This window comes from Ananas comosus, linkage group 7 (genome assembly GCF_001540865.1).
Source record: "Ananas comosus cultivar F153 linkage group 7, ASM154086v1, whole genome shotgun sequence".
Lineage (NCBI taxonomy): Eukaryota > Viridiplantae > Streptophyta > Magnoliopsida > Poales > Bromeliaceae > Ananas > Ananas comosus.
The window spans coordinates 1,999,056-2,026,474 of NC_033627.1; the positions used below are offsets into that span (position 1 = coordinate 1,999,056).

The following is a 27,419-nucleotide window of genomic DNA, read 5'->3' on the forward strand; positions in this document are numbered from 1 at the left end:
CACGAGACTTCCATGACATACTTGAAAACAAACATTGAGAAGCAGAGCTGTCCTGTTTCCAGAAATTTCCAACGAGCTTGACAACATGGTAAGCAATACAGTTGAGAAAGAAATAGAAAATATGAATTTTGACGATATGAAAACTTTTTCCACATTGATTGCACCATTGACCGCACGAAGGAATATCTCCTTAACCAAAAACACCAGGTTAAAACAACAGGAAGTTAGAAACAAAAAGTAAATTCTTGAAACATAATATAGCATACAAGAAATAAAAGGAGAATAGTCTCAACATCACAATGGCCCAAACCTAATCAGATGCACATGTTAATCACAGCCAGGAAAGGAAAGATATAGCTCTCTGTTGATAGACATAGCACTAGAGTACATACCATCGTCAATTTACCTGCTAAGATTCTTAAGAAGTCTGGTTCTCTAACATGCTTGAAGAAAATAAATTAAATAGAATTATTTCTGCTGCCTTCTCCCTTTCTGGTTTCAGCTGCAACAATTAGTTTGTTTTCCCATGATAGCCCTGAGTCGTCAGAAAAGGAATCAGGTCAGTATACAGCAGGTTAAGTTTTAATAGAAGAGCAGATGCAGATATTACAGCTTCGAAGATCCTCATTAACTACCACAAAGTTTTTAATTATTCTTGAACTTCAATTTGAAATTCATGTTTAAAGATATACTGTCTTTCAGTACTAGTAAGTTCATCATATTTGAAGAATGTAACACCTCTTCAAGTTTGACAGTATATGCTTCCAGTGAACCATTGAAAAGACGGTACACCAAATATGTCCAGCAATAACAGATCAAATGGTGGTCCAAGGAAATAGCAAATACTATATTTGAATAACCAATATGACCTAATATATAGGTATAAATATTGTTTCAGTTAACTAACTAACCAAATCTTAAAAATTAAGCTCCTTTGCGAAAGCACAAAGGGAACTACTACAGGCATTTGCAGCATAACATAACTGAGAAAGATATGAGAGATGTAAACATAACAATACACCAGAGTATCAAACTCACAATCAACGTTTGCCATGGCTTTTACTTGCGGAGTGGCGTGTCACGAGTTTGTGGTTAGGAGTTACATGATCATCCTGCACAAATAAAAATAATGTTATTGAACAACCATGGCAAATAGTGTGGATATCATTGAGCACCATTCAATAAATGATGCACACATTAAAGAAAACAAAAAAAAACAAAAGAAGAATGAAACAAATATGGTCAAAGCTTACCTTGTAGAGAGAAGCTGCAGATTCTGACTGCATTGTTTGGTTTGGGACATGACCTAGAGATTGCAAAGTGTCGAGGGCATCCAATGTAAGCTGCCAGCCACAAAGAGCAACTGGAGTACTCGAACTAGAAGCAGTATCGCTGTAACAGCCAGCGGCTGCAACATTTCCATTTACCCAAGGACAATAGCTGTTATGATGCTTAATAGGATCAAATTCTCCAACCTCTGATTCATAGTCATTTTCCCCATTTGCTGTTCCAATTAAACAAACAAAAAGGTTTTCACAAGTGATAAGAGAACCAAGTTACTTCTTGTTCACAAAAAGAAAAAACAAAGCAACTACAGATCGCTAACATACGGAATAAGGAAAAGTAAAACAATCTGTAGTGACTGTTAGGTCTTGAAATCAACATAAACAAACATACCAAATTCTTGCAGGATGCGGTTCTCATGAATTTGTTCATAGGTTGACACTATATACTGACATTGTCAAAAACTAGGAGGAAATAAATAGCAATCTTGTGAACAAGTAATATATCGTAAAATAGAAACTGCCAAACTGGAAGTTTTTTCAACTTAGAGGTCAAAACTGAGAAACAAAAGGAGGAAATATAACCAAAGTAGATAAGAGTAACCACTAACCACACAAGTCTGATGAATTTAAAGTAAAACTTCCTTCAAAACCTGAAATAATCTTAAAAAGTTCAGTATGGAAGAATGAAAACATTACCTAACCCATTTCCAGGATCACCATCCGACAACAAGGGCGCCTCATCAAAATTAGACACCTTGCCTCTCTGGGTCACCTCCTCCTTGGACACTTCATAGCCAGAATAAATTACCGCATTGCAAGAAAGAGAAGGATGTGCAGTGCTATCATGACCTAGGGCATCACTCATCTTCTCCCTACTTTCAACAGAATCAGCTTTTGTCGAGCCATGAATTTTTGAACCACTGTCAGCTCTGCCCATCGATCGAGACACCATATCCTGGCTATCCCCATGAGGATCCTCACGACCAACATCTTCCGGCACAAACTCGTCCATTAATCCAGGTCCTGGAACTGATTCACCAGTTTGCCCTATATTTTCCGTGACTTCAGTGATCGGTTCCACGTCGCCAACAATGCTATTTGTTCTATGCACAGAAACATCAACCCCATGGATTTCAGCTTCATGGCTCGCACCCATACCAACACTCCCTCCACTGAGGCCTAAACTAAAACGGTCCCTGGCATAGTTAGTAGCATTTTCTGCATTAAGAATTTCTTCCCCCTCATTTGTACTGCTGCCTCCCATCTCTCTAGCAGCACTTCCAGCAGCAGGTTGTAGGCAGGTACTTTGCTGAGCTTGATTGCTGTAGTTTAAATCCAAGGCATCATTCATGTCAAGGTTCCTATGGATCCTTGGTGAGGGTAAATGAATATCATCAATATCACCCGGATAGTTTTCAACACTTTCCATGGAATCGTCCTCGGCACTATGGCAGATCGTGTCCATCGCAATAACAGAGGATGCCCGGGCAGAATCTCTAGTGGACGGGAGGCCTGGGAGCGTAGCAGCTGCATCATTCTCTTCTTTAAAGGGGTCAGACCTGTTCACATCTATCTCAATATCGAAGCATAAAGAGCGACTTGGGCCTGCACCAGAAGAATCAATTCTAGACAATGGGTGGTATGTATCGATATTCAACCCACGGGCACGTTTTGCTGGACCATCCGAATTCTGTGTACCATCATCAACTTCGTCACCATCACGGTCAATAACAGTCCCTTCTATACTGTCGGCCCGCTGAATTCTATCCTGTGGCCTGTCGACTGTGCTTCCACCATCCTCAAGGTTACGCTTCCTAGAGCTTGGACCCCGTGATTCATATGAAGCAGCACGGTCACCAACCTCACTTCCAGTAGGCTGTCCGATCATTAAATCTCTCCCCATGCCCCCATCATCAAAATGTTCTGAAACTGGTGGGATACCAGAATGGATGGATGGCAATCCTCCGGCTATGGTCAGATTCAGATCCACGCCAGCATTTGATAGTGATTTCCCCTCACCAGTTGTTGCTTCTTCCTCACGACCTTCTATTTGTTCTTTTTCTGTTCCATCAGCCGCACCCCAGCCGTTTACTCCGCTAGCTGCACTTACCCCACGAGTCAGTAGAGACTTTTTGCCTGCATCAGGCGTGTCGTTGTTGTTAGGACTGAACCTAGCAGGACGAGGAACGGTGCGGAAGTCCCAGATTCTGATGGTGGCCCCACATAAACTGCAATCTAATAAGGGGGACCTCATGTTGCACCGAGAGTCTTTAACAGATCCTTTTCTTTCCCTGGTGCCTTTTTTAACTGATGCAGAGAGTGTTTTCTTATTAAGCCCAGGAAGGTGAGATTGAAATTGGTCTTTGGTTGGGCCAGTTGAGCACACATTTCTAGCAGACTGAGTTGAGTTTTCCTCGCAGTCTTGAATATTTGGGAGCCATCTAGGCTCCCATCCACAAAGGCTTATGAGCTTCTGTGCCTACTCAGAATTGCATTAAAAGAAAAAAGCTAAAGTGAATGGAAGCTAAAATTAAAAGATAAAATAAGAACTTAAAAGCATCAAGAAGTGATAGAACTGCGTACAAGAGAGTAATTATAAAGGGAATCATCTCGAGAGAGCTCTAGTCCTGGTGTGCTATCTGCTTTGTAACCTAATTCCCCAGATAAAAATGTGTATGGTTGTGACAGAAGGCGATCAATCTGAGAGCTCCTTGTGAGCCTCATAGTCTCGATTGCTGTTAAAGCTATCATTGGAAGAGAGATGAACTGCAAGAGCCCATCGCACCTATCTTTATAACCACCAATTAATGCTGATTGAGGAGTTGGGGGAAATTGCACCAAGCTATCAGCACAGCTGCTTCCTTTCCATGGGCAAGTAACTTTGTGGCTTGCATCGAGCTGTTCAGCAAAGGCTTCCACAGCACGATCAACTAGGAAGAAACACAAATAAGCACAATAAGTACAGTCTATCATATGAAATAGCTGGGGACACAAAACAATCATGTTTTTGCTGACAAGAACATTATGACTTCAAAAAATCATCCCACTAGATGTTAATTTGTCTCATTCTTGTATCTAGGAAAGGAAACACTTCAAAGTTCAGACAACAATTGCATCATTCAATGCCCTTAAAATTGTTATAATATGTCTAAATCACAACTGTATAGTATTATGCTAATCAATTAGAATTTCCTCTGAAAGCCTTTCTATGAACCAAACATAATGCCCGTCGATTCTATTTCAAATCATACCTTCAGCAGGCGTCCAGGTAGATAGTACAGCGAATATAAGCTGTACACCACATGACTCACATTCAATTTTGTCAACATCAATGTTCAGCCAACCTCGTCGTGAACAAGCCAGCGCATTAGCCGCCTGAAGTTTTCAATTGCAAATGTTTACAAACCATAGGAAAGAAAAGAGGGAATTACTTATTCTAAGAGTTCAAGTACAATACATTTGGGGGAAGATATGTGAGTTCTAGAAAAGAGTAAAAACTTCAACAGAAGAAGCCAGTACCCGTTAAAAGAAGACCATAAGTGTTCATTGAATTGCAAATATCTATACAAACAACTGTTTATACAGGATATTTTTTTGATCATACAATATATGCTGCACAAAACACACACAGTTTTTTCTTACATAACAAGAAACTCATTAGATACGACAAGAAGAATTAGATATACTTTAGATATACATGTAAATCATGCGATGGAGCAAGGAAAACTATAACTAGCTGTTCAAATTTAAGGAAAACTTAGATTTGCTAACCTTTGGTTTTGCAAACCAATTTGAAGGCCTAAATGTGGCAAGGCGGCGAAGCAAGTCACCTCGTTCCCATGGTCGGCATGAAGGTTGTGAGGTTCCCAAAGCAGAGCCACCAACATTTGTGCTTAAAGAAGTTCGAGGGGGTCGTGGACCGATACCAGACAAAGAACCTGCTTTGGAACCCTGCGCACTACCAAGCCAATCTATGCTGGCTACATTAGTTGCCACAGCAGGAGAGGAAGCACCAGCCGAACTGAGATGCAGATAATACTCGGCGTCAGCTTAAAGAAGCAGTGGAAAGTCATGCATCCCTAAGTAAAAGAAAAATTCGCATGCATTTCTTCACATTGGATTCTACTTTTGCACCCTTCTATTCTTACTAGCATTATTGCAGATGTGATGCTTGTTTAGAATGTTTTTCTTATGGGCCTTTTATTTATATGAGTTATTTTTTCCTTTTTTAAAGACAGTATCAGTTAATTTTTCCATGCACTGATCCCAGAGTCCTCATATCCCGACTAACTTCGGAGAGTCATTTCTTGGTTGCAAGAGTTAGAGCAAACCAAAGATGTCTGCCAACCAAGCTAACTGATTACTCCAGTGTCCCTCTCTCTCACTATCTTGAATTTCCTTACTTCGGGAATTGGCAGTAGTTCCTAAAAGATACATGCTAGATTGATAATCCCTACCAAAAATTAATCTCATTTACACAGAACTTACTCAAGTCTCAACAGTGACATGAATATTTATTTGCCCACAACATCAATGATGGCTAACTGTTCGCTCACATTAAATATTGCCTTCCATAGGAAACTCCCAATATAAATTGAAAATGGAACATGTAGGAGCATAAAACAAAGCAACATTGCCATGTGGAGTTGATTACACTTCTAATCTGATAACAGGAATATCTATTATTGAGCCAGTCTCAATTGTGAAGAAGTCAATTCAAATAACTTATGTGCAATCTTTCCACTCCAAAACGTAGCCCAGACTTTTGGCAAACAAAAGTCTGAAGTTCTAGCTGTTGCGGCAAGTTAAACTGAAATTGCAAGCACACCAAAAGCAAAATCACAAATTTGAAACTTCTGCTTATAGTACAGCTGGAAGCTGTCAAGGGGGGTTTTGCTGAGGAAAATATTGTTAGGTCTTCTTCAAATACCGCTAAACAAACAACACTAATCTCACAAATTTAGGGTCAGTCAGTTCAGGAACTACAAAGAGTTCTTTTGAATTCAGGTCGCGCTCCAGTAAACAACCAGCACAAACCTTATCCAAACCTACCATATTATACTATGTAATGGAATAAAACGGAAGTAAGGAACAAAATCTAGCAGCCTTTCCTAACCAAGTACCACATGATCGCAGCACACCCTACGAAACACCTCCACCATTAAAGACGAACAAAAACCCTACCAAACTATCTCAAATTGGAGACTTCATCAAAAAGCTAAATCAATTAGACCTAAGCAAAGACCCAAATCTAAGCTATCATCAATACCCTAGCTCCTACCACCAAATTCTAGGGTTTTAGACCGAGAAATCCCCCAACATGAGAGACCTCCCGCTATTGAAAGCATTTAATACTTCATCTTCACCATTAGTAAAACGAGAACAACAAATCGAGCACAAATTTCGCAGGATCCGAGAGAATAGAGCTCGAACGAGGAATCACAGAAGGAGAAGGGGGATGAGTCGATACCTCGCGGCGGGGGTCGGAGGCGGAGACGACGACCTCGCGAGCGCGAAGGGCTCCGCCGTCCCCGAGCTTTTGACCTCCTCTCGCATCCCTCCTCTCTCTCTCTCTCTCTCTCTCTCTCTCTCTCTCAGAGAAATTGGGGAAAATTCCTCGTCCCGCTCCACTGGGGCCAATTTATAGCGGGGGAGAAGGAGAAATCCGGGTGAATGCTAATTTGCGCCCGCACGCACCGCACAGTGCGGCTCTACGCGTAGGTAATAAGGTCACGTGATGGGCCCCGCCCCTCACAAGGACGTGACTCTTCCCCTTAACGGACACGTGCATACATGACGGCCGTTAACGCTGCCACGTGGGTGAGACTGTTGCCTGAAACGGGCCTACCACGTCACTCATCATCGTGTGTACCAATTCCCCTGTAAGTGGATAAAATGTGCTATTGTTAATATTTTCCGAGAAAACCAAAAAAAAAAAAGGAAAAGAATCTTGTAATGCCACACAACGTTTTGTTTGATTATAATCGTTCTTCAAATTTTAAAAAATTATTTATTAAGTAATAATTAACTCACCTAAAGCCGGTACAAGAATATGTATTAAAAATTTAAAATTTTTTATGATATGACAATTTTATAATAAATTAGACAAAAAAAATCATCCCGGCCTATAGACCGTGTCCACGAAAGAAATTTCCGATCATCATTCCGCGCGATCCCGACCGTCAAACTTATGGACCTGGTGATTTAACGATTCGCTGCTGAATTTTCCAGTGGCGAGTAATCACAGCCGTCCGATTTACTGTGATCTCATCTTGATGTTGCTCCGACGATGAATTTAGGCTTGTGTAATAATTCTAATCGAACGTACAATCGATTAGACGGAAAAAGTCGCCCATCCACAGTTCCATGAGTTTTGTTTACGGGAGAATGTTTGGAGTACCGCAATGCGTACCCAAAGTTTCCCCTGGTGAGCAGGATATGTATATTTATCAGTACAATTTAACTTACATTGATAATATATATATAAATAATATAGTGGAAATGAGAATTATTTTTTTTAACTTAATTATATTAACAACCTCTCAAAATGTTGAGAAGCGTATTGAGTAATTCTTCCCAAAAATAGAAACAAAAAATACTATAAAAAAAGTTAATTTGGAAGTGTAGAATTATCGTCCCTCAGAACTTATGTAAACCCATGCTACAAATGCATCAGCCGGCTACAGGGGACATTTTGTAGTACCCAAAAGCATTGCCTTTTTTAAATTTTTTTTTTTTTTTAATCTGAGCATTTCAATGATTGGAGAAAAGAAAAACAAAAAGTTTACATGCAAGGGGAGGATAGTTTGGCAGCTTTTGCTGAGGAATAAAGTTAAGTAAATCAAAAGTCACCTTGGAAACAATAAAAGCATGGGAAAATGTTTTTATTAATTAAGTCACAAGAAAAACATTTTTAGAACCTCCTCGTATAATCCAAATTGTATTCACTAGAAGGAAAGCACAAATTTTAAAAAATTCAATTGCATTATGTAACTTTACAGTACATTAAATTGAGTGCAATAACAATGTATGAGAAATTATTCGCCTGCACCAGGCGTATCGGAACATCATATCTATTTTTGGGGTATTTAGATTTTAATTTTTAGATATTGTTTATCAGATATTGAAAACATGCATATGATGTGCTGAAACAGTGTGGGGGGGGGTGTAAGCAATAAAACACTCACAGCTTCAGGTAAATTTCTATTGAATTACTAATACAAGTTAGATAACAGTAATGCGAAGAGTAATACCTGTATTGAACAAACTAGCTGATCTAAACAATAGCAGTAATTTCTGTAAATTGTAAAGTTTATAATCCGTGCCTTGCTCACACGAACTTTGCACGCACGGTAATTAGTTCGATGAAGCTGCACAGAATACAGCATTAGTTAGAGAACTAAAATCATCAACCATTTTCGAATCTCATAAACAGCAATGAGATCCAAATAAGTCAGAAAACATCCTATGAAAAGTTCACGCTAAATGTCAGCAAATCAGACGATATTTCTCACAGCAGTTCCATGATTCCATCCCCTCTCCTTCTCCCTCTGCTGCTGATTCCTCTGTGCTGCATTGTTAGTACCAGTTGGCATAGGCACTCTTCGCGCCTTCCTCCCACTCCCGCCGATCGAAATTCGAAGCTTCTCGATCCCATTGCTCCCTCTTCGAACCGACTGTGGTAACTGTGGCCTTACAATCACCTTCTTTTGGAGGCTTCTTCTAAGAATACTGGCTATCTTCTTGTTACTTCTAGGGTCTCTTTTATGTTCGCGATTTTTGTCATTAATAGTTGGGAGTGGTGAACAAAAGGGCGGTGACGGATTATCTGCTGTGGGCCTGATGGTAGGAAGTGGAATTAGAGAGTTCCGACGAGAGGCAGGAACGGGAGGAACACGGTTAATTGTGCTGCAAAGAGAAACTCTGCTGGCTTTTCTTAAGAGTGGCTGCTCTTCTGCTAATTCTGGCTTATTCTCCTTGTCCTTCAGAGGAGAGAAGGGCTTAAGTATGTTGGTATTATCGCTTGGAGGGAATGGCGTCAGTCTGTGGATATTGTTATCAGTGAGGGGCCGCATTACATTCGCAAAGTCTTTGTACGGAGTAGTGAATGGAATGTTTTCATCTTCTCTTTCTCGTTGCTGCTGCTGTTGTTCTTCGGCTATTTTGGTGTCAACGTGCTGTCTCGCAAGTTTTCTTTCGATCAGTAGCTGTGATTCCAGCTCTTTAACCTGCATATAATAATATAATGTTAGGTGTTGACCTTTTCAAGCTGTTAGGAAGGGTGACAAAACTGGATTTAAACTGACCTCTTGTTATTAGTTTTTATACATAATCTACTGTTATTAGCTTTTCTACACAATCTGCTGCAACAATTTCCAATAATGACTTTACAAAGTAATTTGATGTTTAAACAGTGGCTTGCTTTTGTGTACTTCACCGCACAAACTAAGACAGTAGAACCAGAGAAATAGAATAAGATAGTTATCCACTAGAATAAAACAAACAGGTATTTTCCACACCTACTAAATAAAAGATATATGCTGTACTATGCAACAGCTTGCAAGGCAGAGTAGAAAAAAGATAAAGAGTAAATATACTTTGTCTTGGAGGGTTTTGTTGATCAGATCTTTTGCCCTGTTTTTCATTTCAACAGATTGAATTGTCTCTTCCATACTCTTAATTTGAACATCTTTATTCTTGCTGTCTTGCTTGGCTTTGCCGACCTGGCAAAACCATAAAGAGAACTTATTCTTAGACATAGAAAAAAAAAAAGAGGGGACAAAAATAAGAACTGTGGATTCCAGGGAGTACTACCATCAATTTGTATCTGGACAATTCACTGACATCAACTTGCTTCTTGGCTGGACCAAGCTCAATTCCCCTCACTCTACTAGCAAAATTGAGAGAGCAAAGAGTCTCACCCACATCATTCTCATTAGGGCTAATCTGCACAAACATCAGAGTCTTCGAGTCTCCACCTGAATCACTTCTCTGAATCAGTAAGATTTTAACTTAAAATATCTAAATTTACTGGAGAAAATAAATAAAACCAGAAGAGGAAGAAAACTTCACTTAGCGAGTCCTGCAGTAAATGTGTTAGTTTTGAATTCCTACAAAATTCAAGAGGGAATCCAAATGTTAGAATCATGCAGCTCGGTATTCAATGAAAGAATCAGATCCTAAAAACATATATTTTCTTCAAGAACCTGAAAGGAATATGTGGACTTTTAGTTGCAAGAGCCGATATCACGTCTCCTAATGCAGAGAGTGATTTGTTAATGTTTTGAGCCTCCTTCAATCGTTCTCCTTGAGCATCTGTCTTCGTTACTCTCTCACTTCCTGCTAAGTCTATTAGCCATAACTTGCTTTTCGTGCATTCCCCATTTACCAGATTCTCTCCTCTCACCATAACACAGTTGATACTGAAACAAACAATAAGATTTCATATATTAGTTTTCTATCATTTGATAAATGTTAACATGTTTTCAGAGAGGATGAACTACTAATTATAAATTTGAAAAAGACACAAGGGAGAAAGGATAACCAGTGTGATCGACTACTGTGTTCATTTGCATTTGTTGATCCTACAGCCCGGGCTTTGCTGCCAGTTTGTAGAACTTCCCAAACCTCATTCATGTTGCCAACATGAGCCTCAACCAGTCCAGGAACATGATGAACACCTTCTGCAAATTGTCTGACTTCTAGCCTACAGAAAATAAGCAATAATTACAAAACTACTAATAATTTTGTCTCTCCAAGGTTATTACAAAATTATACTTCTAAGTTACCTTTTCGAAGCTACTCCAGGCTGGGATCCTGTAAGAAGTAAATCATGTATTTGCTCATTGTAGACCTCTAACACACTTACAGTTAACTCGTAACGAAAAAGCCCCTCCCTTTCTTCGATAATACGAAATAGTTCCTCGAGAGTCCTATAATTGACTCCTCTAGCTTCTTCAGTCCCTTCCATGGTGAATGTTTTCCCAGTCCCAGTCTGCCCGTAAGCGAATATGCAGACATTGTACCCATCCAACACTGATGTTGCAAAAGGTGCTGTTTTCTCAAATACCTTTTCTGTCCACGAAGTACATATGATAGAATTTTACAGATTTCAGGTTAAATTGTTTATCATTTTAGATGATAAACTGAGCATTGAAAGAATTACCTTGGTCATCTTCAGGGTTGAAAACAGAGTCAAATTTGAATACTTTCTTGGAGGATACATGACCCCGAACTATTAGTTCACCATCTTTTGCAGATTCAAAATCGACAGCCATAGAAGCTCCAGCAGCTATTTCTTCTCCATTTAGAGGTCGGCACCGACAAAAAACTCTAATGTTTCCTGCAATTACAAGTTTTAGACCAAGTACCAGCTCCCTAATTTCCACTGGTACCTGTAAAAGTCAAATAGATCAATAACCTTTCAGCTCAATAAGCTTATTGTACAGATCTTTCCGTTCCTTTGTTTCCTCGATGAATTTCTCTTTTAGCTCTTTGCACTCCCTATTTATGTTGGTGTAATAGTCCACTGTTTGATAGAAAATGATAAACTCATTAGAGAAAAAGTAAACAATATATGTGTATAAACTAACATTTTTACAAAGCAGAACAAAGCGTATATTATTCAAAAGAGACGGACAAACAACACATACTGGTGTTCTGAATTGAATTGTTCATCTCTGTAAAATCTGCAAGGCACTTCTTGTATTCCTGCACTGCCTCTGATAAATTGGTATGTTCGAGCTTCAGCAACTGTTTACATATAACTACTGATTATAAGACGCATATATCCGAGGAATATAGCTACATGAAGTTGTTGTTATAGCTTCACGAGAGAGAGAGAGAGAGAGAGAGAGAGAGAGTACATTAAATTTCTCGCTCAAGTCTCTTAGGGACAGAAACCATCGGCTCTTCTCCTTCACTTGTCCCTCAACAGCAAAGGCTGCATAAAATCATATGAATCACTCATTCAACTTCCCATAAAAAATGTAATCTAGTAAAGGTTCTAGTACCTAAAGAACCAACATGCATCGACTTCTGCATCAGTTCCATCTGTAGTTCCTGGAGTGACATCCATGCCTCATGGCATTCTTTACTTTTGAGATCATTCTCTCTCTTTAATTCTTGCACTTCTCTTTTAGCTTCTTCTTGATTCTTCAGGAGTAAATCATACTCTTTCTTCAGTTTCCTACAGCTAATGCATTTGTCCTGTAAATGTCGAATTTGTGCTTACAATTCAATGAATGTAATCTATTTTTCCAAATGTTTGAGACGGAAATGAATCTTGAAAACTAGAAACAAAATATCCTCTGTTCAGTTTTACCTCTGTCAGATTTGATATTTCTTCCATCGTTCCTGGTAATAATATAAATCAACATTTGTTACCACACTTTAATAACATGTTAGTAAAGTGTATGGATATCCCTTCAAACTAAGGCCACTTTAAAATACACTGCCGATCTTAAATTTTTTATCAGCTTTTTTTTTATTTGAGTTATTCCCTTCAGTTATACTAGGTATTTTGGTTAAAATCAACAACTCATTTGCCATGGCAGTCCCGGCAGCAAACACTATTAAATTCAATGAATTTACCATTGGATTCAACAAAATTTTCAATTTTATTAAGTGAAATAACTTAAACCAATAAAGAAAATTGAGGGGCACTAATCACAAAAATATAAAGGTAAGAAGGTGATTTCAAAATGCTTTATTGTTGGGTTGATCTCCATACACTTTAATTTTAACATGAATTTTAGTCCCCAAGAAAAAGATCATGATACAATGACTTCAGATGAAATAGAAGGAAATACAAACCTTTAGAAGTGTCGCATTTAATTGAAATACCACAAGCAATAGGTCTGCCGACTAACCCTTCGAATCTTATGGATAGACCTTCCTTTTCAACAACTGATGCCCTAAGGTCCGATATTACTAAGGGCTGATTGGCTCCGACCTTTGCGTATACATCTAATGCAGAGATAACCTGTTGAAAGGCGCATGTGTAGAAAGAAAAGTTGACAAAATATTTCTCTAAAACAGATAAATTACAAAAAAAAATTTCCTCACCTTCTCTTCCTGTATAAAGACATCGAAAATTCTCATTCCCGGAGGACCATCAGTGTACACAATCTCCACAAAGTGAAGGTCTACAAGATACTCTCCAGCATCAAAGTTCTCAAACTTATACGAGAAATTTCCTATTCGAGCAGATTGGTACAATAGTACTACTTTCCCATCACCAATTGGTGCATCTGTTCTAATAGTATCTCCACCAGTATAGAAGTTATCCTTTTGAAACTCCAAACCTTCATAAGCTACAGAATCATCGATTCCACCTACATTTATGTTCAAGAAATTATACGTATCCATGATCGAAGCTTCCAAAGCTTCTCTTTTACTCGAAGATTGCATCTCCGGAGATGATCCCTGATTTGTATTAGAGCTGTTGGATCTTCTAATTGAAAAGAGCTCAAGAGGTACGATTCTTTTTCTTTGTATGCCTCTTCTAATGTAATCCGGCGTCTCTTGCAGTTGCCCACAAGGTATATCAGGTGAATCCGAAGATCCTACTGAAATCGCATAAAACTCAAAATCCTTAGCAATTTGCTCGAAGAAAAGGTCAAAATGGCTTCAGATCTTACAATCAGTTTCCAAAAATCCATTTTTTTAAAAAAAAAAAATTGATAAACATAAAGACGTAAACAAACTTACTAATAGTTGATTCAAAAGGAATGAAATCGCACATCTCGGCCATTCGAACCGTCTTCTTGATCTCCTTCCCAGGAGAAACACCTACAAAACAAATCAAAGCGAAAATTTGGAGTTAAAATCCATTAAAATTCACTCTGTACCATAAAAAAAAATGATAATTGCGAGAACAATAAAGAAGTTAAAGGAGAACCATACCTATCCTACCATTAGGAGTAGGGTTTTGCCCAATCCGTTCCATTGGATCAGCACAAGAAACCCCCTCTTCGCCAAGAACACAAAACCCTACCTAAAAAGAGGTGCGCGATCCCGCCTAGGGTTTTCAATTGATGCAAAAGGAGCTGGACGGAGAAAGAAGGATTTGAACTCGAAGAAAAGGAAAAGAGAAAAAGGGGGAACAGTCGATTCGTCAGACACCAAAAAAAAGGAGGGGGGAATGGATTAAGAGAGACGAAGCGACCGTTGGCTTTTTGAAATTTGAAAACTTTGGTTTTACATGATAATAATAAATGGGAGCAATTAACGGTGTTTGGAGCATTAATACGATGATCAATTAGAGGCTTCGTTAGCGGGATATGATCTGATGTGCGGCCAGGATTCGTTTTCGCGAGCGAGCAGTACGATCCTGTCCGTTTATCCTTATTACAATGTTGACTTACATCTGATGCTACACGTTCAACAGCGAACTTCCGGATAGCCAATATAATTAAGCCACGTGTACGTTAGAGTTTGCGTGGAAGGTGTTGATCGGTCGGTTGTAGACTTCTGATGAGAGGAGAAAGCAGCGGATCCTTCGTTTTGTTATGGAAAGGATTAGGTAAGCGCCAATAGCAAAATGCTTGGAGTGCTCGTGAATGGTTCATGCGATTCCTCTGACTCACCTACAACAGCGAGAAAACGGTAACGGTTAACTTTTTAATTCTTTTGTCAAAAAAAAAAAAAAAATCCAGTTATTTATTAAGCATAAGAAGAAGGTGACAAAAGCTACTTACCAATCATCAATTCACTAAACTTTTGGTAGTAAATGAGAGATTATGAACAAAATTCTATAAGTCCTCCTCATTGGTACTTTAAGATTCGAGCCAGTAAAATGATCAAGATGGTGATTATGGCTTCACCGTGGAGAGTTTGTTCATCTAATATTTTAAGATTGGCACAATTAGCGCATTTTAATCTAATTAATTATATTTAGTTAATAAATTCTATGCGTCGTAAATTTTTTTATGGATTAGGAACTATCAAATAAAACATGGTTCCCTCACTATCTTATTCATTGTGCATATGGATTCCGAATTAGGTGGTTATTATGGGGTAGATGCAGTTTTGTAGGATAGTTTTACATGAAAGAAACAAAAATAATAATAATGATAACGGAAAACTTCAAACACCACCTCTTTGATTTCGCACTTTCTTATTTTAATAATATATAGTTTAAAGTGTATCATTCTCGTACCATGTGATTTTATTTTTCTTCTTTGTTATCCTCTTTACTAATTTTTTTTATTAAATTAGTGACAAAGTTAAAACTAAAGGATACTAAAGTGAATATTCGATAAACTAGAGATAAAATATATGAAGTTTTTTGTATATGATTTAACGAAAAGTTAACGGAAAAACCGACGAAAAGACAAAAATGAAATCACAAGGTACTATATTGATACATTTTAAACTATAGGATACTAAAGTGAGAAAGCGCAAAACCACAAGAGTGGTATTTGACGTTTACCTAATAATAATAATGGAGATCTAGTTAATGTACGCTATCGGGTCTTGACACATAAGCTTAAAACTTTGAATTATGATACTAAGGGCCCGTTTGGTTCGAGTTATGTAATATTACAAAGTACCTCGACATATCTAGATATCTTGGATTTCGGCGTGAGATTACTACTGATGCTGCATTAGTGCGTTTGATTTAATACAGTAATGTAATACTAGATTACAGTGTTTACATCATTAATATGTTTGCTTCAGTTTATAAAATTTAGTAATTATGACATAAAAGTATAGTTTTTTTCAAAATTGTCCTTGTTGTGGTCATTTGAATATTTTTTTTTACAAAAATATAATTTGCAGTAGTAAATTAATTATATTAATAAGTAATAAACCAAAAATACCTAACATGAAAAAAAATTAACGTTGCAAAAAATTAATTTCAACCCATAAAAGAATAAATAGAAAAAAAATATTATACATAATGAAAAATCATATAATAATAAATAAATTTTAATAGAAGATGATAAGTGTTCGTGCACGAGAGAGAAAGAGATATAGATAGAGATAGACGTGCGAGAGAGAGAGCGAGAGAAAGGGGCGTGCGAGAGAGAGGGGGAAGGCGAGAGAGATGAAAATAATAATGTTAATTAGATTCGGGATTGTTGAAGGGTAAAATTGTCATTTTACATAATATTTAGTATTAACGGGTTTCAGTAATGCAAGATACACGACCCCCCTACCGTTAATATTTTTGATGTAATCCTGCTCGATTTGTAATGCTACATTAACGATTAGATTACGTAGCGGATGTACTAAACATAGTTATCCTGGCAGGATTGTTTGTAATCCTGCCAGGATAACTCGAACCAAACGCACCCTAAGTAATATATTTTTTTCATATTTTTTGAGATAAAGATAGCAAGCTACACAGTTGTTCTTTTTTGTTCAGAAATAAATTTATTATGAATGTGAAGTAATGAGATTTTGAATTTGGGACATCGGATATCAATCATTAAGCTTTTAGCTAACTGTGCTAGATACAGCCGGTGGTTCTAATTAGTATGTTATGTTTACACATGTTTAGGATTTGTGCTCGGTCTAAAGTGCAAAAGTACGTCTCATCATTATTAGTCACTACAACTAGAATTGTGCTCATTGAAAGTTACCAAAGAACAAAGAGCATATTTTAATTCATTCATTTTGGAACGAGAATAGAATAAAACAACAATCCATAAGCTCCCTTTCAATTTAGCGCAGTTTTATTTTATCATCATATTATTTAAAAAATAATTTGCTATTTTGTAGTTTTATTTTTACTATACAACAAAAAATTGTCATTAAATGAGATAGCAAATTATATTAGCTAACACTAAAGTCGGCAAGAGAGTTACACTTTCGGCGCCGACTTCAACTGAAATTGACTGTCGACTCGCCGAAACGAATGGTTCATAAAGTCGGTACATATACCCATAGAATGCCGAGTTACGTCACGCGAATTTGAGAGTATGTACCGTTCTTTTTGTCCCGAGTTGGTCCCAATTTGCCCATTAGCTTCAAAGTTTTCACCATCTCTATTATTTGACCTGGGTGCATCTAGGGTTTCGATCGAAGAGGAAGGGCTCTAGAGATCTCGATCGATCGCAACGTCGATTCCGATGATCGCAGACGATATAGGTTTCATGTCGCGCGACAGCTAGAAGTGGAATTTAGGGTTCCGATTGGATGGAAATGGAGGGAGGAAGCACATCAGGATCCGTCGGAGAAGGCGCTCAGGTGACTCGTCAATTCTCGCCAGCGCGATCGAGAGGTGATTATTCTCTAATTACTCGAAAACTCTGAGGTGACTGATATATAGTTCTGTCATAAGATTAGAATTCCGGTTGATCTCGTGCGATGAAGTTTAATTTTTGTTGTTATGTGAATTTGTGGATGCAAACGAGTGGTGAAGATTGGGATTATAGGCATTTTTCTATGTGAAATTTGGTTAATTGTTCAAAATATTAAAATCAGCAATAAGATCATGTCTCTCGAAATAACTAAGGCAATAATAAAAGTTGCGACTAATTGATGCAAATAATAATTATGTGATAAGTTAGTTATACTGATAATTCTTCAACGTTGCAGTTATACTCCATCTAGTGTTATAGTTTTGATTCCTATAAGTGATAGTCCAATCACCACGGAATGGTTTAATCTATAGGAATTTAAATTTTAGATTTTTATAGAGTGTCTGTTTGTCGGAGTTATTTAGAATTGCTATTTGAGTAGAGGCTTTTGAAGATGTCAAAACAAATTTTATAAAATTTCCTCGTCGGCTTTCCGTTGACGCTAGAAATAGAAGTTTCAAACGGCGGCTTCCGTGTTTGCCATTCAGTGAGATCATTTTGGCTACCCTTTCTAGCTAGATACTCAAGAGTTTTGCTCATTGCCTGTCTTTGCTTCTTGAATACAGAAGCCTTTCTAGACTAAAAATTGCGGCAAGTACTCTTCCAGTGTCGCTATGGTCATCATGGTTCTTTTATGTACAATGATGACCATAAAATTCTTTTAACGGTTTTATTACATAAGCTATGCGGGCATGTTCACTAACTGCACTTTCGCAAGCTTCTATCTCTTTTTGTCATTGGATGAATTGGTTTTTGCTGAATCATGTCAACATTTTGTTGCTTTTGCAGCATTTTACAGATTCACCCAGCAAAATCTTCCAGCTTGCAAACCTGTTCTAACTCCAGGATGTGTAAGATGACATTGACAATAAACTTCCATACTTAATTCACAATTTTGTTAATTTTACTATAGCAATTCTGCTTGTTACTTTCAGGTGATAACAATATTTTTGTTGATGGGTATTGTTTTGACCCCAGTTGGACTTGTATGTCTTCGCGCTTCGGAAAGTGTAATTCACCTTAACTAGTTAACTCTCTTCCTAGTGAGTAGATGTCGTGCAACAGTAAAGCGGCGCTGATGTCTGGCTGGGTTCACATTGTCTTCCCATTCTACAGGTTGTGGAAATTGTGAATCGCTATGACATTGAATGTATACCCGTGCCTTATAGAAGTAATAAAGTGGCCTATATCAGGGACAGCTCTATTTCGAAGAACTGTACTCTAAAAATTAAGGTAAATTTATGCATCCTCAAATTTTATGCGGTTCATTTGTTGTTGTTGTTAGATTTAGTTGTTATAAATTTAGTTGTTGTTATAAATTTAGTCGTTATAAATTTAGTTGTACTCTAAAAATTAAGGTAGGTGTAATTGTAAATTTAGTTGTTTTTGTTAGATTTGTTTCTTATACCTGTCAATTTTTTAACCAAAATTCATGTAACTCAACCTTCAACGTCGACCGTCTGATGCACTAGAAGTATTCTCTTAATCTTGTATGCTTAAGTGTCTTTTTAGCATAGACTTAAAACCATTTTCGATACAGCTAGGTGAATGTCAATGTCACTTTTGGTTGACTGTGTGATAACTTCTCATTAGGAGATATGACTCTTCAAGTGACCATTGGCACCATCAAGTGATCATCTGCTTTATGGTTCCATCATAACCTCCATCTCCCAGAAATGCTCTGCTCTGCATGTCATTCAGAAGCAACTTAATATCAAAAGCATCAAAGTAGATCTTAATGTAAAATATGTTTCCACATATTTTATTCTAAAGAATGTACTTGTGGCCTTCCTTAATTTGTCTCTTTCGCTAAGAGCAATGCTAATTATAGATCCAAACAGTGGGCATAAATCTTACATCCTATCTATCAGGACCAATATTTTTACACTAGTTTTATCAATCCTTTTCCATTAATAGTAATAACCCACAAAGTGTGTTTGAACCCCTGGATGGGTGGGTGTAAAATTTGCACCCTACTTTCGGGTGTACAAGTAGCATTTCTCCTTCACTTAGGGATACTGCACTTAGGACCCTGCTTTATATTCATGACCAACTCTCAAGATGGGGCTTTTTGAGGAATTTTATAATACAAATGAAGTTACTGGATAAGTGTTTGGATTGGTGATATGTGGAAAGCCGGTTCAGTATCTGTTGGCAGGAAAATTTGTGATCTTACTAGGTCCATTTACATATTCTGCTTCCTCAAAATTCTTGCCCTTTTTTTTAATATTATTATTCTTCTTTCTATACTAGAAGGGTATGGCAAGTTTTTTCTTTTCCACTCTTAAAGATGTAAAACTGAAATTCAGGAACTCATTAATATACTGCTTGAAAACCCTTTCATAATTCTGCTTGTACAACATGATAGTTAATTTAGTTTATAACATCATTTATTATCTTATCTACTTTGTCTTTCACTGGAAAGAAAATGGATGCTGAGATATTTGTAATATTCTGCAGGTTGAGAACCGTATGAAAGCACCGATATATATATATTATGAACTTGACAATTACTACCAAAACCATCGAAGGTAAGCATTTTTTTCTCTCTCTAAAACCTACTGTCAAGAACAAGAACGTGTCTTCTCTTCATATTTGGCTGGATTGATTGTAATAGAACTAGCTTGTCCTGTCATTTTATCCTTTATCTTATCATTCAAGGATTCCTTGTGTGAATAGTTTTGCTCATCTTATGTATCCAGGTATGTAAAAAGTAGAAGTGATAAACAGCTGCGCCATGGACTGGAGTACAAAGACACTAGTTCTTGCAAACCTGAGGAGAAGAGCAACGGCCTTCCTATCGTTCCTTGTGGGTTGATCGCATGGAGCTTATTCAATGATTCTTATAGTTTTATACATGACACAGTGGAAATGAAGGTAAATAGAAAGAACATTTCTTGGAAGAGTGATCGGGAGCACAAGTTTGGAAAGAATGTGTACCCTTTCAACTTCCAGAATGGAACACTAATTGGAGGAGGAAAACTCAACCCGAAAGTTCCGGTGAGTAATTAAATTTTTTGTATTTGATAGTTCAGTTTCAATTCACGTAATAAGTTTCTCTTTCACTAGACTGCAAAATCTTAATTTTTGCATTTGCCTTTCTAAAACTTTTCCCTGCAAAAATGCCCTCCATTTTTTTTAAAAAAATCTACTACAAAACATGACTCTCCAACATATGTATATTTTGTATGAATAGCTAAAGTTCAGATTTTATAGGTGTATATACCTAAATAGATGATTTTGCTGGGATGTACGGATAAAATTCCCTTCTTTCTGTTTCTCCATAAGTAACTTCAGATCTGCTCAAGGATATATATATANGAGAGAGATTTGGGAAGGGTATATGTACGGACGATTCTAAAACGGGGAAGGCGACAACGGGGGTGGTGGGGGCGAAACGTCCGTGACGGAGTGAATTAACCGACAACCCGACACCTAACGTCCTCCCCGCCGCCGTTTGACCCACCTTTCTCGGGCTCCGGACGGAACGAGCCCAACGCCGTTAGCATGCGGCCGTCAGTGATCCCCCGACGTTAAGAAAGAGCCACGGCCTACGGGCTTACTGGTGGGTCGTTTCATCTTTCACGCAGTTCGTTTTTCCCTTCGGGAACCATAACCGTCGTCCTTAATAAATGAACCAGGTGGGCCCCACCCCCGCACTGAGGACCAAAAAAAGGCCTGGACCCGCTGCACCACATCACCCGTGGACCTCTCTTCTAACCTCCCTCATTCAGTATGAATTCTACACATTATATATATATATATATATATATATATATATAGAGAGAGAGAGAGAGAGAGAGAGAGAGAGAGAGTAGGCTACTATACTATTAATAGTACCAATCGCTTGGTGCTATTAGATTTTCGGCTTTTGGATGAATGGATGTGCGGTTAGGATGATAGTGGTCTCCGATTAGGATGATAGTGGTCCCCTAAGGTTGAGTGGGTGGGTTGGTTGTATAGTATATAATCTAACGGGTGGAAATGGTCAAAGGGGTAGATAAAACGGCTGAAAACTTGATAGCACCAAATCCTTGGTACTGTCGATAATATAGTAGCCAGACTCTATATTTATATGTGTGCAAAACCGGCATTCTCTTTTGAAGTTTGAACTCTTATATCTGAACTGCTTCCTATGTAAAGCCTATTAGTTCTGTGGTTCTTCCACGACCTCTCAGCCTTTTCTGTTGGCATTATAATGTAATTTAATATCCAAGAAAATTTCAAATAATCTAATGGAAATATCATTTATTTCCAAAAATAGTTGAGTGAACAGGAGGACCTCATTGTGTGGATGCGCGCCGCTGCTCTTCCCAAATTCCGGAAGTTGTATGGTGTTATTGAAGAGAACCTGGAAGCTAATGAGGTGATAGAAGTACGAGTTGCTAACAACTACAATACTTACAGCTTCGGGGGAAAGAAAAAGCTTGTCCTCACGACATCAAACTGGTTGGGAGGCAAAAACAATTTCCTCGGGATAGCTTATATGGCCACTGGTTCCTTGTGCATTGTCATCTCTATTTTGTTTGCATTGATTCACGTAAAGAATCCAAGGTGACTACCCTGCTTCACATGTTATTTTTAGTTAAAGCTACAATATATTATTGAAGTGCCACGTCATTCAGAAAATTTTAACCAAGGTCATATTTAAGAATGAATTGTTCTATCGGTATGTAGTGTTGTTACTTGTTATGAGTTTGGGTTTCGTTAAATGCTTCTTGTGGCATCTTGAATGCATTTGATCTGCCAAGAATCAGTATTTTGCACTTTTTACTGCATAGAAAAGACCATTTTCGATACGGAGTTAGCTTTTCATCTTCTTGTTTCCTTTTGTAGGCCCCATGGCGATCCAACTTACTTATCTTGGAACAGGAAAAGCAACGCTAGCTAAATTGCGGAATTCCGAGGGCTCCTGCACATTGCTGTTCTGAAACAGGTTTGCGCCTTCCTCCAGATTATCGTTATGCTCTACAGCGACATATTTTGAGATGGATGTTAGCTGGTGTGTAATGTATTCTTATGTTGTAAGTATCCGTAAAGGAGCTGCAATTCCTGTTATGTTTTCTCCTCTTTCTCCTAAGTTCCCCTGCTATGGGTAGCATGTTTAATCATATATTAATTTTCGAGTTTCCTGTGAGAACAAAGCACTGCGGTATTGTTGCTTAATCCTTCTTACTCTAGGTGCTGCTCTCAGTGAGTACACAGCAGGGCATAAATCACCTTAATGCCATCAAAATCTACTACTTAAAAGCAACCCATTTTAGGTTAAGATTTTCTCTTTCCAGGCCCCTGAAAAGCAAAACCCCTTTCAAGTAAATTTCTTTTCCTTTCTCGCGCCAGCTCTTTCTTATGCATTGTTGCAAAGAGGGAGAGAGAAACTGCAGCGTCAGTTGTTCGTTGAACAACGTCATTCACTGTAGAGAAAGAGAAAAGTAGAGAAAAAAAAAAAGAAGAAAACTAAAAAGATCAGGTGTAGAACAGTTGCAGGAGACAAATCTTTTGTACAGAGGAATTCCTCTGATTTAGGGCACACTGATCACATGGCCAAGAACATGAGATGCCTCTTCTCTCTCTCTCTCTCTCTCTCTCTCTCTCTCTCATGTATTTCCCCTGCTAATGTTGTGCTCTTTATCGTGACCAGGGCCATGCTGGGGCTATTCTCGGAAATTAGAACGGCAGACTCAGACCACGTAATACCTGCCTGGCTTTGACTGCACTCATTATCTCATCCTGTACAACCAGAATTAACAAAAGGAAACCTAAAACACTTATTACTCGATCATCAGAGGGCCTTTTGCATTAAAATTTGTAGTGTTGTAGCCTTGTAGGTTGTATTGTTATCTTATAAAGTTCATCTGTGAGTTGTGCTGATAGGAAAGGCAATATATCAAATGCTCTTCAACCGCTCAAATTAGAAGCATAAAATTGGAGTTTTTGATTCTACAAGCAATGAAGCGTTAGAATTTTTATTTTTATTTTTATTTTTTTGGCCCCAGAATCCTCTATTAAAAACTCTTATTAGAAGTTGCCAAAGCTGCTAGTAAAGAGGTGAGCCATGTGGCTGATTGTCGAGCGAGGAGAGGCCCGTGAATTAAGATTACCAGCGCCAGAAAAACAGTTGTTGTTGTGGTACGAGCAATCACAAATAAGGAATGATGATGCTCCAGGCTCCAGCCAACATTTTTAATAATAATAATAGCAACTGTTAATATATATTAGGCGACAAATATGCTACATTTTACTTATGATCCTCAAAATATAATACACATGATATTTTTGAAAAAGAAATGTTAATCAGAATCGAAATGTGCGCAACACACATAAATGCTCACGATATTTGCCATTCGTAACGTAAAATTGGTGGTCATAAAATCGAAAAGATTGAGCATCAAATGAATTAAGTAGAAGGTCATGTTAACAAAATAAATTCAGTCTCACTTTCAGTCCTTTATAATGCTTTTTTTTTAAAAAAAAACACAAATGAAGTAAACGTAAATGCTCGGTGTCTTATGATCAAGCCTTCAATCCTTAACATGGATTTTAAAAGGCGGTCGCTAATATAATTGTTGCAAGTAGCGAAAGCTCTAGTTGAAGTTTAAACCCAGTAGCCCAGTAACATGCCACGGCTTTGAAAATATAGCTGCACTGATCTCTCTTGCATTGCGTAATGCATATATAATCTATTGTCATGTAAGTAAACGTTAGAAGACATGTATATACACGATGGTGAGCGCGATCGGAAAACAGAAAACGTAGATCCTAGATAAAATATAAAGTGGATCACTAGCTAGGAGAAGAGTCTAAGAACCATTAATACATATATATATATATATATATATATAGATATAGATAATTAAGTGGAGGTGGGTAGGTAGGTAACTAGAGCCAGAGAGCCCCGGCTTGTTTGAGGAGGGGGACGAGGGAGCCGTTGATGTGGCACGACATCACCTTTTCCACCCCTCCCAGAAGCTTGCCCCCGACGAACACCACCGGCACCGCCGACGCCGTCGCAGATCCCGATGCCCCCGACGCAGCAGCAGGCGACGTGGAGGCCAGCAGGTGGGAGAGCACGGCCTGGATGTCGGCGACGCCGCGGTCGAGCTGGTCGAGCTCGTACACGGTGGGGCCGACGCCGAGGCCCAGGAGCAGGCGCTTGACCACGTGGCACATGCAGCAGCCGCTCACGCTGAACACCACCACCGCGTTCCCGCTCGCCATCCGCGCCACCCTCTCGTACGGCCCCCTCATCACCACCACGCGACTCGCCCGCCCCTGCTGCTCCTCCCCCTCCTCCTCCTCCTCCTCCACCATCCTCATCATCCCTCCTCCTCCTCCTCCTCCTACAACCTTCTACAACCTTCTACGCACCACAAGCAAGGACGCACGAGAGAGAAACGACTCGATCGGTATATATATATACACACACACACACACACATACAGCGAGAGAGGAATGGGAGTCAAAGGGACGTGGTTCGGTATGTAGCTTTTGCAGGCGCTTTTTTGGCCTCTGCAGAGAGAGAGAGAGAGAGAGAGAGAGGTGTGCATGGAATGGGGAAAAAGAGAGGCTACATGTTGTGTATATATATAGGGAACGGAGAGGGGAGAAAGAGAGAGAGAGAGAGAGAGAGAGAGAGAGAGAGATTTTGGAGGGTATATGACTACGATCGACGATTCTAACGGGATGAAGAGCGACAACGGGGTGTGGGGAAAAATTAACTCGACAACACACCAAAAGACACTAACGTCCTCCCCGGACCCACTTTGCTTCGGGCTCCGGGACGGAAACAACATACCGGTTCATGATCCCGCCGACGTTAAGAAAGACCACGGACAACGGGCTTACTGTGGACGTGTTCAATTCTTTCAAAACAGCAGTTACGTTTTTTCCTGGAACCATACCGTCGTCCTTAATAAATGAACCAGGTGGGAACACCAACCGACACTGGGCGGACCATAAAATAAGCCTGAGAAAAACCGCTGACACCGACTACCTGACTTCTTTCTAACCGACCTTCTCATTCGTATGAATTCTACACATTATATATATATATATATTAGTATATATATATATATATATACGAGTTGTGCTGGTGATGCTATAAGGAAGTACGAGAGCTAAACAAGTCATATTCGATTTTCTGACTTCAATCGACGAATCGGATCTCGTTAAAATTTGATCTACGAGATTAAAGTAACTAATAAAATAAAATTTTGCAATTTTTTTGATATCATTTGCCTAGTGATCGAAGGGCCAAAATAAATATTTAAGGCGTAGTGAGGACCGGTTGCAAGTTTAACTGGTGTAAAGAAATATCCCAACTCACAATGAATTTTAATAAAAAATATCTTATACATACAAACAAGATCAATAATTTTGATCTAAATTTAATTCATATCCATCATATTTTGTAAGATTTTTATTTCAGCCGTTGATCTTGAGGCCACCATCAATACTAGAGCAATAATATCGTCAAAATCGCAAAAATTATTTTCTAGATACTATCATATCCTAGATCAAGTACTAATTGATCCGATCGTTGATTAAAGTCGATCACATCGAAAACAAAGTGGAAAGCACGGAGCCTCTCCGTGTTCCATAAGCATCTAGCCGACTCTCTCTCGTCCTCTCATTCACTCTGCGTCCCACGACTGTCTCCGCTCTTCATCTCTACTCATCTATATATATATCTATATATACATATATGTAATAATATATATAGAACTAGGCTGGAATATTCTTAATAGCACCAATGACTTGGTGCTATTAAGTTTTCTGTCCTTGGATTAAAAGATATGCGGTTAGGATAATGTGGGCCTCCTAGGGTTGAGTAGGTGGTTGGTTGAATAGTATAATCGAACGGATAAAAATTATAAAAGAGATAAATTTAACGGCAGAAAACTTGATAGCACCAAATGTTTCATGCTATCGATAGTATACCAGCCGAACTATATATATATATAGAGAGAGAGAGAGAGAGAGAGAGTCCGACTACTATATTTTTATGAGTATTAGCTCCCTTATACTCATAAGTTTTTGGCTCTTAGATTTATTTCATTGATCATTTCCACTCGTTAGATCATACTATTAAACCAACTACCCACTCAACCCTAGGAGACCACTATCATTTTAAGTGGGGACCACCACCATCTTAACCACACATCTTATCAATCAACGGTTAAAAATTTATGAGTACAAGGAGGTCTATATTCATAAAAGTATAGTAGCCCCAGCATATATATATATATATATATATAGAGTCCAGCTATGGTGCTTGTAAAAGCATAAAGCACTTGGTGCTTGTAAGTTTTTACCATTAGATCTACTCATTGGATCATTTTCAACCATTAGATTATACTATTCAACCAACCATCCACTCAACCCTAGAGGGCCCACATCATCCTAACCGCNAACATTATTTAGAGTATTTAAAATTTTTAGAAATCAAATTTCGTAAATTTTCGACATCATTTACTTTACGATCAAAAGGTCACAAAATTGAATATTTGCTAACTTAAGGTGCAAAAAAATTGGAATAGGTTGAATTTTTGATAAAAAATTCTATTCACTATCTAGATTAATACTATACTCTTAAATTGAAGGATCCGATCATCCATTTTTAGGACGTTGTTCAATTTTGACCGATCATTTTATACACGCGCAATAGATTTTATTATGATTTCTAAAAATTACAAAATTTATTTTTTAAAAGTTCAAATACTCTAAATCATATTTAATGGAGTGAATAGTCGATTCGAAAGCTCTATTATCGAAAATGACTTATGAATATAAGTATGATCGTATTCATAAGATTGTAATAGCC

At 38.2% G+C, this 27,419-nt stretch overlaps 4 protein-coding genes across 6 annotated transcripts; 1 reads left to right on the forward strand and 3 right to left on the reverse strand.

Annotated features, from left to right (window-relative positions):
- On the reverse strand, positions 222-6,944 carry LOC109712405. Its single transcript, XM_020235956.1, has 8 exons — positions 6,757-6,944; positions 5,058-5,307; positions 4,538-4,661; positions 3,870-4,216; positions 1,983-3,765; positions 1,254-1,504; positions 1,039-1,112; positions 222-535 (listed from the first exon to the last, which is right to left on the reverse strand). The coding sequence occupies exons 1-7, from the start codon at positions 6,840-6,842 to the stop codon at positions 1,041-1,043; spliced, it is 2,913 nt and encodes a 970-aa protein (XP_020091545.1). The 5' UTR covers positions 6,843-6,944; the 3' UTR covers positions 222-535; positions 1,039-1,040.
- Positions 8,532-14,472, reverse strand: LOC109712505 (kinesin-like protein KIN-14R). 2 transcript variants are annotated; one of them, XM_020236094.1, is made up of 17 exons: positions 14,202-14,472; positions 13,998-14,078; positions 13,353-13,855; positions 13,101-13,269; positions 12,610-12,641; positions 12,299-12,494; positions 12,152-12,228; positions 11,939-12,038; positions 11,707-11,814; positions 11,452-11,628; positions 11,075-11,360; positions 10,831-10,992; positions 10,493-10,708; positions 10,359-10,396; positions 10,101-10,264; positions 9,884-10,009; positions 8,532-9,514 (listed from the first exon to the last, which is right to left on the reverse strand). In XM_020236094.1, the coding sequence occupies exons 1-17, from the start codon at positions 14,233-14,235 to the stop codon at positions 8,783-8,785; spliced, it is 3,201 nt and encodes a 1,066-aa protein (XP_020091683.1). In that variant the 5' UTR covers positions 14,236-14,472; the 3' UTR covers positions 8,532-8,782. The 2 variants fall into 2 exon arrangements, with proteins under 2 accessions (XP_020091683.1, XP_020091682.1); XM_020236093.1 differs by having other exon boundaries at positions 14,193-14,472.
- LOC109713240 (putative ALA-interacting subunit 2) lies at positions 17,116-23,569 on the forward strand. 2 transcript variants are annotated; one of them, XM_020237238.1, is made up of 10 exons: positions 17,116-17,213; positions 17,308-17,517; positions 18,386-18,447; positions 18,532-18,606; positions 18,713-18,829; positions 20,057-20,127; positions 20,299-20,596; positions 21,861-22,150; positions 22,433-22,532; positions 23,238-23,569. In XM_020237238.1, exons 2-9 carry the CDS (start codon positions 17,433-17,435, stop codon positions 22,485-22,487), a joined length of 1,053 nt encoding a protein of 350 aa, XP_020092827.1. In that variant the 5' UTR covers positions 17,116-17,213; positions 17,308-17,432; the 3' UTR covers positions 22,488-22,532; positions 23,238-23,569. The 2 variants fall into 2 exon arrangements, with proteins under 2 accessions (XP_020092827.1, XP_020092826.1); XM_020237237.1 differs by lacking the exon at positions 17,116-17,213 and having other exon boundaries at positions 17,226-17,517.
- LOC109713446 (glutaredoxin-C9-like) lies at positions 24,476-24,876 on the reverse strand. Its single transcript, XM_020237534.1, has one exon. It carries the CDS (start codon positions 24,842-24,844, stop codon positions 24,476-24,478), a length of 369 nt encoding a protein of 122 aa, XP_020093123.1. The 5' UTR covers positions 24,845-24,876.

Excerpts from the sequence above, each read along its gene's own strand:
- LOC109713240 (XM_020237238.1), top strand. The coding sequence starts at position 17,433 with ATGGAAATGGAGGGAGGAAGCACATCAGGATCCGTCGGAGAAGGCGCT. Across the intron at positions 18,607-18,712 it reads GTCTTCGCGCTTCGGAAAGT|GTTGTGGAAATTGTGAATCG; the intron begins GTAATTCACCTT and ends CCCATTCTACAG. Across the intron at positions 20,597-21,860 it reads AACTCAACCCGAAAGTTCCG|TTGAGTGAACAGGAGGACCT; the intron begins GTGAGTAATTAA and ends TTCCAAAAATAG.
- LOC109712505 (XM_020236093.1), bottom strand. The coding sequence starts at position 14,235 with ATGGAACGGATTGGGCAAAACCCTACTCCTAATGGTAGGATAG. Across the intron at positions 13,856-13,997 it reads TCCTTTTGAATCAACTATTA|TAGGATCTTCGGATTCACCT; the intron begins GTAAGTTTGTTT and ends ATGCGATTTCAG. Across the intron at positions 10,265-10,358 it reads TTTACTGCAGGACTCGCTAA|GTGGAGACTCGAAGACTCTG; the intron begins GTGAAGTTTTCT and ends GAAGTGATTCAG.
- LOC109713446 (XM_020237534.1), bottom strand. The coding sequence starts at position 24,844 with ATGAGGGGGCCGTACGAGAGGGTGGCGCGGATGGCGAGCGGGAACGCG.
- LOC109712405 (XM_020235956.1), bottom strand. The coding sequence starts at position 6,842 with ATGCGAGAGGAGGTCAAAAGCTCGGGGACGGCGGAGCCCTTCGCGCTC. Across the intron at positions 4,662-5,057 it reads ATTGGTTTGCAAAACCAAAG|GCGGCTAATGCGCTGGCTTG; the intron begins GTTAGCAAATCT and ends TGAAAACTTCAG. Across the intron at positions 4,217-4,537 it reads TACCTGGACGCCTGCTGAAG|TTGATCGTGCTGTGGAAGCC; the intron begins GTATGATTTGAA and ends GTTTCTTCCTAG.